This window comes from Oncorhynchus gorbuscha, linkage group LG08 (genome assembly GCF_021184085.1).
Source record: "Oncorhynchus gorbuscha isolate QuinsamMale2020 ecotype Even-year linkage group LG08, OgorEven_v1.0, whole genome shotgun sequence".
Taxonomy (NCBI): domain Eukaryota; kingdom Metazoa; phylum Chordata; class Actinopteri; order Salmoniformes; family Salmonidae; genus Oncorhynchus; species Oncorhynchus gorbuscha.
Window position 1 is genome coordinate 76,905,676 of NC_060180.1, and position 10,706 is coordinate 76,916,381.

Here is a 10,706-nt window from a genome sequence, read left to right on the forward strand (position 1 = left end):
GTTCTGCAATGTGCTGGGTGGCATGTTCTGCAATGTGCTGGGTGGCATGTTCTGCAATGTGCTGGGTGGCATGTTCTGCAATGTGCTGGGTGGCATGTTCTGCAATGTGCTGGGTGGCATGTTCTGCAATGTGCTGGGTGGCATGTTCTGCAATGTGCTGGGTGGCATGTTCTGCAATGTGCTGGGTGGCATGTTCTGCAATGTGCTGGGTGGCATGTTCTGCAATGTGCTGGGTGGCATGTTCTGCAATGTGCTGGGTGGCATGTTCTGCAATGTGCTGGGTGGCATGTTCTGCAATGTGCTGGGTGGCATGTTCTGCAATGTGCTGGGTGGCATGTTCTGCAATGTGCTGGGTGGCATGTTCTGCAATGTGCTGGGTGGCATGTTCTGGGGGAAGCTAATGTAGTATTTGTCTACACCAATATGACGACTTCGATGCTCGTGCAAGTCGCTCTGGATAAGGATGTGTGTGAAATTACTAAATTTAGCAAATGCTTTTATCCAAAGCGACTTTGGGCTCTATTTTATCTGGATCGTGAAATAAGAGGTGGTTTGCGACATCGCCTTTACATTTGACTCTCGCCGTAACGCTAAACCTCTGATACGGCCGTAGTCACGCACTGACTGTGTATTTCAGCCACATACAGAAAACAACATGTATCTAACTTCTCCTGCTCAATCTGCATGATATCTCTGCAGTTAATGAATAATACAAAACACTCAGCTAGAGAATAGGACATTTTATTTTTTTGTCTAACAGTGATCCCTCAAGTATTTCCCTAAAACACTGAAGCTGTGTTCAGTAGTAAACAACTCGATACACAGCCTACAGTAAGAATGAATTACTATTCAAATTCAGTGTGTCGATTCAATTCAATCTACAGTGGTTTCTTTCGACAGTGTCAGACATTTTGAATTGCAATTGACCACGAAGTGACACTTTTCAAGATTTCTGTCAATTCCGATCGTCGGTCTTGAGATTTGTAATAAAACATTTTCCAGCTTAAAATAAATGTTTATTTGAACGAATAAATAAACAAATATAAGTATTTATTATAAGATAATTATATACTAAGCAGCCTGTACAAAACAAAATGCCACAAAGTGAAGGAATGTTAGGTGGGTCGGGGTCACCCTCCATAGCTAGAATAAAAACGATTTAATTTCTTTGTAGGCTCTAAATAAACATCTGAGACGTTGGAACATATGAAGGTCATACAGCATCTGTTTCTGCTGGTGCTTAAAGACTCCACAGCAACATTAGAAGACAAATATAAAACACCACGATGATCATTAGTACATTACAATTCACACCAGTTATTAGAAGGACTGATTCAGACATCAGAGGTGTGTACCCTTTGTAACCTGTGGGAAAGGACAAGTAGTGCACTATGTAGGGAATGGGGCTCTGGTCTATAGTAGTGTACTATGTAGGGAATAGGGCTCTGGTCTATAGTAGTGTACTATATAGGGAATAGGGCTCTGGTCTAAAGTAGTGCACTATATAGGGAATAGGGCTCTGGTCTATAGTAGTGCACTATATAGGGAATAGGGCTCTGGTCTATAGTAATGCACTATATAGGGAATAGGGCTCTGGTCTATAGTAGTGCACTATATAGGGAATAGGGCTCTGGTCTATAGTAGTGCACTATATAGGGAATAGGGCTCTGGTCTATAGTAGTACACTATATAGGGAATAGGGCTCTGGTCTAAAGTAGTACCACTATATAGGGAATAGGGTGCTCATTTGGGATGCATTCCAGAGAACTAGGTTGAGTGGGACATGACTGATCAATACGTGATTCTGTCTTCGAGGGTGTATATTAATAGAATCGATAGTTACATATCACAATATTATTTTGGACCGTATTATGTAGATACTTTGACTCTAAGTATCGATTTTTCATTTTCAAAAGGTAGTGTTAGCTAGCGCTAGTCGGATGTACCTGCGCCAAAATTCTGGTATTTTCCATCCTATAGTTTGTTTTCCATATTTTAACATAGTGACCACTTATATTTCCATGACTGATTTAAAACTAATTTCCTCATTCTCTAGCTTGTCCTTCTGCAGCAGACATTTAGTGAGCAATATGTTCGGAACATCAAATCGGAATAAAATCACAGTGTGGAGTCGCAATGCGTGTGAGGTCCCTGTTAATTCCCACCCCTCATTCTCTACTGGCTGATATTTGTCCACTGGAACAGGGGTTGGTAGCCTGGTCCCAGATGTGTTTGTGCCGTCTTGGACCAGGCGAGGTGATCTGGGTAATCAGTTAAAACATTAAAGACGTCCCTGTTTGGCATCTCCAATGGCGCCCCAGACGTCGAACACAAACTCGTCAGGGAAGGCAAAATCTCCGAGCGCCTCGTCCAGAGCCATGGCAAACTCATCAGGGTTCTTCTTGTCCCGACCCACCTCCACCATGGTTGCCGCTAGAGAGAGAGAGGATTTATCACAGATTAGAACTGCCTTCATGACCAATGTAACAGTGGAGCTTCCGTCTCTCTCCTCACCGATTTGAAACGCTAATAGCGCGCACCACCGCTAACTAGCTAGCCATTTCACATCGGTTACACCAACACCACCGCTAACTAGCTAGCCATTTCGCATCGGTTACACCAACACCACCGCTAACTAGCTAGCCATTTCACATCGGTTACACCAACACCACCGCTAACTAGCTAGCCATTTCGCATCGGTTACACCACCGCTAACGAGCTAGCCATTTCGCATCGGTTACACCAACGCTAACGAGCTAGCCATTTCACATCGGTTACACCAACACCACCGCTAAGTAGCTAGCCATTTCACATCGGTTACACCAACACCACCGCTAAGTAGCTAGCCATTTCGCATCGGTTACACCAACACCACCGCTAAGTAGCTAGCCATTTCACATCGGTTACACCAACACTGTTATATAAATAATCTAATATCAAGCATTACTAGCAGACCAAAGCTCTGGTTAAACCGGATGCCCTCAGATAACTCTGGGCCCAGTGTCCTCAGTCAAGTCTAGAGCCTGTGTGCAATAACATGATTATCCGAAGGACACACAGCTGCCATCACGCAAATATACTCACTCCCCTGTAAACTACAAAGAGCAGCGTGCAACACTAACGAGCTTAGAGTGCCAAACTATCTCACTGACATTTAACCCTACATGCACTCCGGCATAAAGAGGAAACACCTGAGCCTAAAGCAGACACTGCTAGTTCCCCCTATCTTACATTTCCTTGACACACAAACATTTCATGAGCACTGTACACTCACACTCTACCCCCCTCTACTGGTCGGGTGCCTGTGCACTAATGGGGCTCCTGCTCTGGCTAGAGCAGGCCCGCCTCCAACTCTTCAGGACCAGTCAGAAGACCAACACGATGAGACTCCACCTACATTATTCTGTGTATACATTCTGCTGTAAACTCTGGCTGAGCAGCCTAATTATTCTGACTTCTCACAGAGTCACATTGCTTAGGTCCGTGCACGATAAACGGCAGGACAAGATATCTTTGACTCAATAAACTGCCTTTTTGATACACCTGATTCCACTCTGTCCAGCGTCGTTGTTTTCTCAGTATCACCTCAACCAGTAACTAGCTAATTTCACACACCAACAACACCATCGGTTACACCACTGCTAACTAGCTAGCCATTTCACATTACACCACCGCTAACTAGCTTTTCACACCACCGCTAACTAGCTAGCCATTTCACATCGGTTACACCACCGCTAACTAGCTAGCCATTTCACATCGGTTACACCACCGCTAACTAGCTAGCCATTTCACATCGGTTACACCAACGCTAACTAGCTAGCCATTTCACATCGGTTACACCAACATGTTTCTGTTTAGTAAACAAATGTGTTTTCCGGTCTAGACATTAACGTAAATTAGATATGCCTACACTGCTTCTGAAATCCAATCCAACTGGATTTAAAAGGCTTATCAACTCACCCAGTTCTGTATCTCTGATACCCATGTAGCTCTCCAGTAGGTCATCCACCTTCTTCACTGCTTTCTCCTCAAACTCTGTCGGCTGGAAAGGAGAAACAGTGTGAGTACCAGAGAGAGAGAGAGAGAAACAGTGCGAGTACCAGAGAGAGAGAGAGAGAGAGAACAGTGCGAGTACCAGAGAGAGAGAGAGAGAAAGAGAGAGTACCAGAGAGAGACCAGAGAGAGAGAGAGAACCAGTGTGAGTACCAGAGAGAGAGAGAGAGAGAGAGAGAACCAGTGAGTACCAGAGAGAGAGAGAGAGAGAGAACCAGTGAGTACCAGAGAGAGAGAGAACCAGTGTGAGTACCAGAGAGAGAGAGAGAGAGAGAACCAGAGAGAGAGAGAGAGAGCGAACCAGTGTGAGTACCAGAGAGAGAGAGAGAGAGAGAGAACCAGTGTGAGTACCAGAGAGAGAGAGAGAGAGAGAGAGAACCAGTGTGTACCAGAGAGAGAGAGAGAGAGAGAACCAGTGTGAGTACCAGAGAGAGAGAGAGAAACAGTGCGAGTACCAGAGAGAGAGAGAGAGAGAGAACCAGTGAGTACCAGAGAGAGAGAGAGAACCAGTGTGAGTACCAGAGAGAGAGAGAGAACCAGTGTGAGTACCAGAGAGAGAGAGAACCAGTGTGAGTACCAGAGAGCGAGAGAGAGAGAGAACCAGTGTGAGTACCAGAGAGAGAGAACCAGTGTGAGTACCAGAGAGAGAGAGAGAGAGAGAACCAGTGTGAGTACCAGAGAGAGAGAGAGAGAACCAGTGTGAGTACCAGAGAGAGAGAGAGAGAGAACCAGTGTGAGTACCAGAGAGAGAGAGAGAGAGAACCAGTGTGAGTACCAGAGAGAGAGAGAGAGAGAGAACCAGTGTGAGTACCAGAGAGAGAGAGAGAGAGAACCAGTGTGAGTACCAGAGAGAGAGAGAGAGAGAACCAGTGTGAGTACCAGAGAGAGAGAGAGAGAGAACCAGTGTGAGTACCAGAGAGAGAGAGAGAGAGAGAACCCCCCCTTCTCTTAGCGACAGCGGGATCCAGATGTCCACACTCACCACTTCCTCTACAGTAGCAGGTCCTTTGGCGCGCAGTCTCAGAGTCCCTCTCCCTGTCCCCAACTTATTCTCACTGGCCGGCTTGGCTCCCTTCGACCTCGGCTCCAGCATCTCTGTTCAGCACCAAAATAAAACGCTTCAGATCAACTTATCTAAACATCTTGTTGGGCTAGAATAAAAGCCTGCACACCCTACAAAGTTGAAGACCCTTCTACCTGAGGTCCATGCCCTCACCAACGACCAACTACTACATTTCATCATTTGTATTTTATCTTTGTTTAATTAGGAGTCAGTTAAGAACACATTCTTATTTACCATGACAGCCAATCAGGGAACAGTGGGTTAAACTGCCTTATTCAGGGGCAGAACAACAGATTTTTACCTTGTCAGGTCAGGGATTCGATCTAGCGACCTTTCGGTTACTAGTCTAACCACTAACTACTAGTCTAACCACTAACTACTAGTCTAACCACTAACCACTAGTCTACTTGCCGCCAATGTAGCTTACTGAACATCCCCTGTCCACTCACCAAAGGCCTTCATCGGCTCCACCAGTTTCAGGGTGAACTTCTGCTCCTTAGGCAGCTCCTTCAGCATGCGAGCCACCTCGTAGTGACGTGTTCCCACAATGTTCTTCCCGTTGATGCACTCTATGTGGTCTCCAACAGAGATCACCTTCACATTGTCCACCACACTGCCCTCCTTGATACGCTGTTGGGGGGACGGGGAGAGAGGGGTGAGAGAGAGGTCACCTGCCTTTGGCCTAAAGAGCAGGAACCTGGACTTCACAAAATAAATCAGAAATACAGACATTGTTATTCTATAAGAAACCTGGTATAGAGGAGACGCTGGTTGTCCTCTAGGTTACAGAGAGCTGGTAGTCCCATCCACCACACTACCAGGTGGGTGGTATAGAGGAGACGGACCCACTGGTTGCCCTCTAGGTTACAGAGAGCTACCAGGTGGGTGGAATAGAGGAGACGGACCCACTGGTTGCCCTCTAGGTTACAGAGAGCTGGTAGTCCCATCCACCATACTACCAGGTGGGTGGTATAGAGGAGACGAACCCACTGGTTGCCCTCTAGGTTACAGAGAGCTACCAGGTGGGTGGTATAGAGGAGACGGACCCACTGGTTGCCCTCTAGGTTACAGAGAGCTGGTAGTCCCATCCACCACACTACCAGGTGGGTGGTATAGAGGAGACGGACCCACTGGTTGCCCTCTAGGTTACAGAGAGCTGGTAGTCCCATCCACCACACTACCAGGTGGGTGGTATAGAGGAGACGGACCCACTGGTTTCCCTCTAGGTTACAGAGAGCTGGTAGTCCCATCCACCACACTACCAGGTGGGTGGTATAGAGGAGACGGACCCACTGGTTGCCCTCTAGGTTACAGAGAGCTGGTAGTCCCATCCACCACACTACCAGGTGGGTGGTATAGAGGAGACGGACCCACTGGTTGCCCTCTAGGTTACAGAGAGCTGGTAATCCCATCCACCACACTACCAGATGTGAAACAAGGAAGAGACTATAAAGCAGACACAACCCACTATTCAATTAATCAAAACAGGAGCATTTTACATTTGGTTAGAAATAAACAAGTTAATTATCTCAACAGAGAAAAATGTCCTCCTATGTGCTACCTATATCCCCCCACTAGGATCCCCATACTTTAATGAAGACAGCTTCTCCATCCTGGAGGGGGAAATCAATCATTTCCAGGCTCATGGACATTTACTAGTCTGTGGCGACCTAAATGCCAGAACTGGACCAGAACCTGACACCCTCAGCACACAGGGGGAAAACATCTACCTGGAGGTGACAGCATTCCCTCCCAAATATCCCCCCTACACACAACAACCAACAAAAACAGGTCACTACTACTTTTATATATTTAACCAGGCAAGTCTGTTACGAACAAATTCGTATTTACAATGATGGCCTACCCCCTGCCAAACCCAGATGACGCTGAGCCAATTGTGCACCGCCCTATGGAACACAGCCTGGATTTGAACCAGGGACTGTGATGACGTTACTTGCACTGAGATGCAGTGCCTTAGACCGCTGCGCCAGCTCTGTCGGACACTGGGTCAGTCCATAGTACGCGCTCCAGCAGGTGTATCTCACTGATCATCCCTAAAGCCCTAAAGCCAACATCTCATTCGGACGCCTTTCGTTCCAGTACTCTGCTGCCTGTGACTGTAACGAATTGCAAAAATCGCTGAAGTTGGAGACTTTTATCTCCCTCACCAACTTCAAACATCAGCTATCTGAGCAGCTAACCGATCGCTGCAGCTGTACATAGTCTATTAGTAAATAGCCCACCCATTTTCACCTACCTCATCCCCATACTGTTTATATTTACTTACTTTTCTGCTCTTTTACACACCAATATCTCTACCTGTACATGTGATCATCTGATCATTAATCAGTCCAGGGTTATTTATCACTCCCCTTTTCTCTACTGTGTTATTGACTTGTTAATTGTTTATTCCATGTAATATATGATAATAATAATATATATGCCATTTAGCAGAAGCTTTTATCCAAAGCGACTTACAGTCATGTGTGCATACATTCTATGTATGGGTGGTCCCGGGGATCGAACCCACTACCCTGGCGTTACAAGCGCCATGCTCTACCAACTGAGCTACAGAAGTTACCATGTGTAACTCTGTGTTGTCTGTTCACACTGCTATGCTTTATCTTGGCCAGGTCGCAGTTGCAAATGAGAACTTGTTCTCAACTAGCCTACCTGGTTAAATAAAGGTGAAATAAAAAAATAAATAAATAAATAAATAGTCAACGGTAGGCTGAGGTGACTCCCACGGTAGGTACACCTACAGCTCATCTCTTGGCAGTTGTACTGTAGACTACTTTATCACAGACCTCAACCCAGAGTCTCTCCGAGCGTTCACATTCAGCCCACTGACACCCATATCAGATCACAGCAACATCACAGGCTACTTGTAACAGAGCAGAACTCAACCATGGGTTATTGAAGCTGGAAAGAAAAGACATGCTATTCAAACAATTAGGGGGAAAAACAAATTGGACAACAACAAATCCAATCCCTCCTAGACAACTTCCTGGACAAAATGTTTCCCTGCAATAGTGAAGGTCCAGTTGCCAGGACAACAAATACAATTTCCATCTAGACACTGTTGCCCTAGAGCACATTAATAATTATACCTACCTCGGGATCAATACCACAGGTAACTTCCACAAAGCTGATCTGAGACAAAAATGCAAGAAGGGCTTTCTATTTCAAATCAGTTCTAGAATCCATTCCCTTCTATGGTTGTGAGGTCTGGAGTCCACTCACCAACCAAGAATTCACTCAAATGGGACAAACACCCAATTGAGACTCTGCATGCAGAATTCTCCCAAAATATCCTTCATGTACAACGCAAAACCCCAAAACAATGCAGAGCAGAATTAGGACTACCCCCACTAATTATCAAAAACGCCAGAAAAGAGCTGTTAAATTCAATAACCACCGAAATGGAAGAGATGTCCACGCATTCCACCGCAAAGCCCTCACCTACAGAGAGATGAACCTGTACAGATTAAATTAGCATAGCCTTGCTATTGAGAGAGGCCAACATCGGCAGACCTGGCTCTTGAGAAAAAAGGCTGCCGCACAAAATGAGCTGGAAACTGAGCTGCACGTCCTAACCTCCTGCCAAAGGTACGACCATATCAGAGACACGCATTTCCCACAGATCTTAAATTTAATCTTAAAAACATTTTTAAACAAGGCTAACATTGATAAACTCCAATATATGTTAGGTGAAATACCACGATGTGCGTCACAGCAGCAAGATTTGAAAACAGGGCAACCTAGTGGAGCACAAACATTGTAAATACCACCAATATTTCTCTGTTTATTTATCTTCCACTACTATTCCTACTACAACTATTTCCACATTGCCAAAACACAGCTGATAACATGACGTTTCAAACACCTTAATCCTTTAAGAGTGTCATTATCACTGTTAATGTGTTCATGTTTAGTTGTTTCTTCCCACGTTTTAGTTTGTTCATTTCAGTGGCTTCGGCAATATAAAACATCCAGCATGTTTCCCAGGCCAATAAGGCCCAATTAAAGAGAGCGTATGCTGACATTATCACAAGTCTTTGATGTCGGACAACAACGGCATAACCATAATCAGTGAATCAATTGTCTAACCATAATCAGTGAATCAATTGTCTAATCAGTGAATCAATTGTCCTAACCATAATCAGTGAATCAATTGTCCGAACCATAACCAGTGAATCAATTGTCTAACCATAACCAGTGAATCAATTGTCTAACCATACTCAGTGAATCAATTGTCTAACCATACTCAGTGAATCAATTGTCTAACCATAATCAGTGAATCAATTGTCTTACTAACCAATTGTCCAACCATAATCAGTGAATCAATTGTCTAACCATAGTCAGTGAATCAATTGTCTAACCATAATCAGTGAATCAATTGTCTAACCATAATCAGTGTCTAACCATAATCAGTGAATCAATTGACTAACCATAATCAGTGAATCAATTGTCTAACCATAGTCAGTGAATCAATTGTCTAACCATAATCAGTGAATCAATTGTCTAACCATAATCAGTGAATCAATTGTCTGAACCATAATCAGTGAATCAATTGTCTAACCATAATCAGTGAATCAATTGTCTAACCATAATCAGTGAATCAATTGACTAACCATAATCAGTGAATCAATTGACTAACCATAATCAGTGAATCAATTGTCTAACCATAATCAGTTCCAACAAATGAATTATTTTAAGAACTTGGTATAATTGATCTTTTATTCCTACAGGTGATTAAAGATCTATAGGACAGGTCTAAAAATACCAAGATCTATAGTTTCTATAGAGGACTAGTTAAATACCAAGATCTATAGTTTCTACAGAGGACTAGTTAAATATCAAGATCTATAAAGGACTAGTTAAATATCAAGATCTATAGTTTCTATAGAGGACTAGTTAAATATCAAGATCTATAGTTTCTATAGAGGACTAGTTAAATATCAAGATCTATAGAGAGGACTAGTTAAATAAAGATCTATAGTTTCTATAGAGGACTAAAATACCAAGATCTATAGTTTCTATAGAGGACTAGTTAAATACCAAGATCTAAGAGAGGACTAGTTAAATACTATCTATAGTTTCTATAGAGGACTAGTTAAATATCAAGATCTATAGTTTCTATAGAGGACTAGTTAAATATCAAGATCTATAGTTTCTATAGAGGACTAGTTAAATACCAAGATCTATAGTTTCTATAGAGGACTAGTTAAATACCAAGATCTATAGTTTCTATAGAGGACTAGTTAAAGATCTATAGTTTCTAAGACTAGTTAAATACTATAGTTTCTATAGAGGACTAGTTAAATACCAAGATCTATAGTTTCTATAGAGGACTAGTTAAATACCAAGATCTATAGTTTCTATAGAGGACTAGTTAAATACCAAGATCTATAGTTTCTATAGAGGACTAGTTAAATACCAAGATCTATAGTTTCTAGAGGACTAGTTAAATACCAAGATCTATAGAGGACTAGTTAAATACCAAGATCTATAGTTTCTATAGAGGACTAGTTAAATACCAAGATCTATAGTTTCTATAGAGGACTAGTTAAATATCAAGATCTATAGT

The 10,706-nt window shown here is 43.3% G+C and overlaps 1 protein-coding gene across 1 annotated transcript in view; it reads right to left on the reverse strand.

Annotated features, from left to right (window-relative positions):
* Window positions 1-1,630: 1,630 nt before the first annotated feature.
* Window positions 1,631-10,706, reverse strand: part of gipc2 (GIPC PDZ domain containing family, member 2) — a 67,788-nt gene continuing 58,712 nt past the window's right edge. Inside the window, exons 3-6 of the mRNA XM_046360602.1 lie at window positions 5,566-5,746; window positions 5,036-5,148; window positions 3,961-4,042; window positions 1,631-2,433 (exon numbers count right to left, since the gene is read on the reverse strand). Of these exons, the coding sequence (XP_046216558.1) occupies window positions 2,282-2,433; window positions 3,961-4,042; window positions 5,036-5,148; window positions 5,566-5,746 (528 nt within the window). The 3' untranslated portion in view covers window positions 1,631-2,281. The remainder of the gene's footprint in view (window positions 2,434-3,960; window positions 4,043-5,035; window positions 5,149-5,565; window positions 5,747-10,706) is intronic.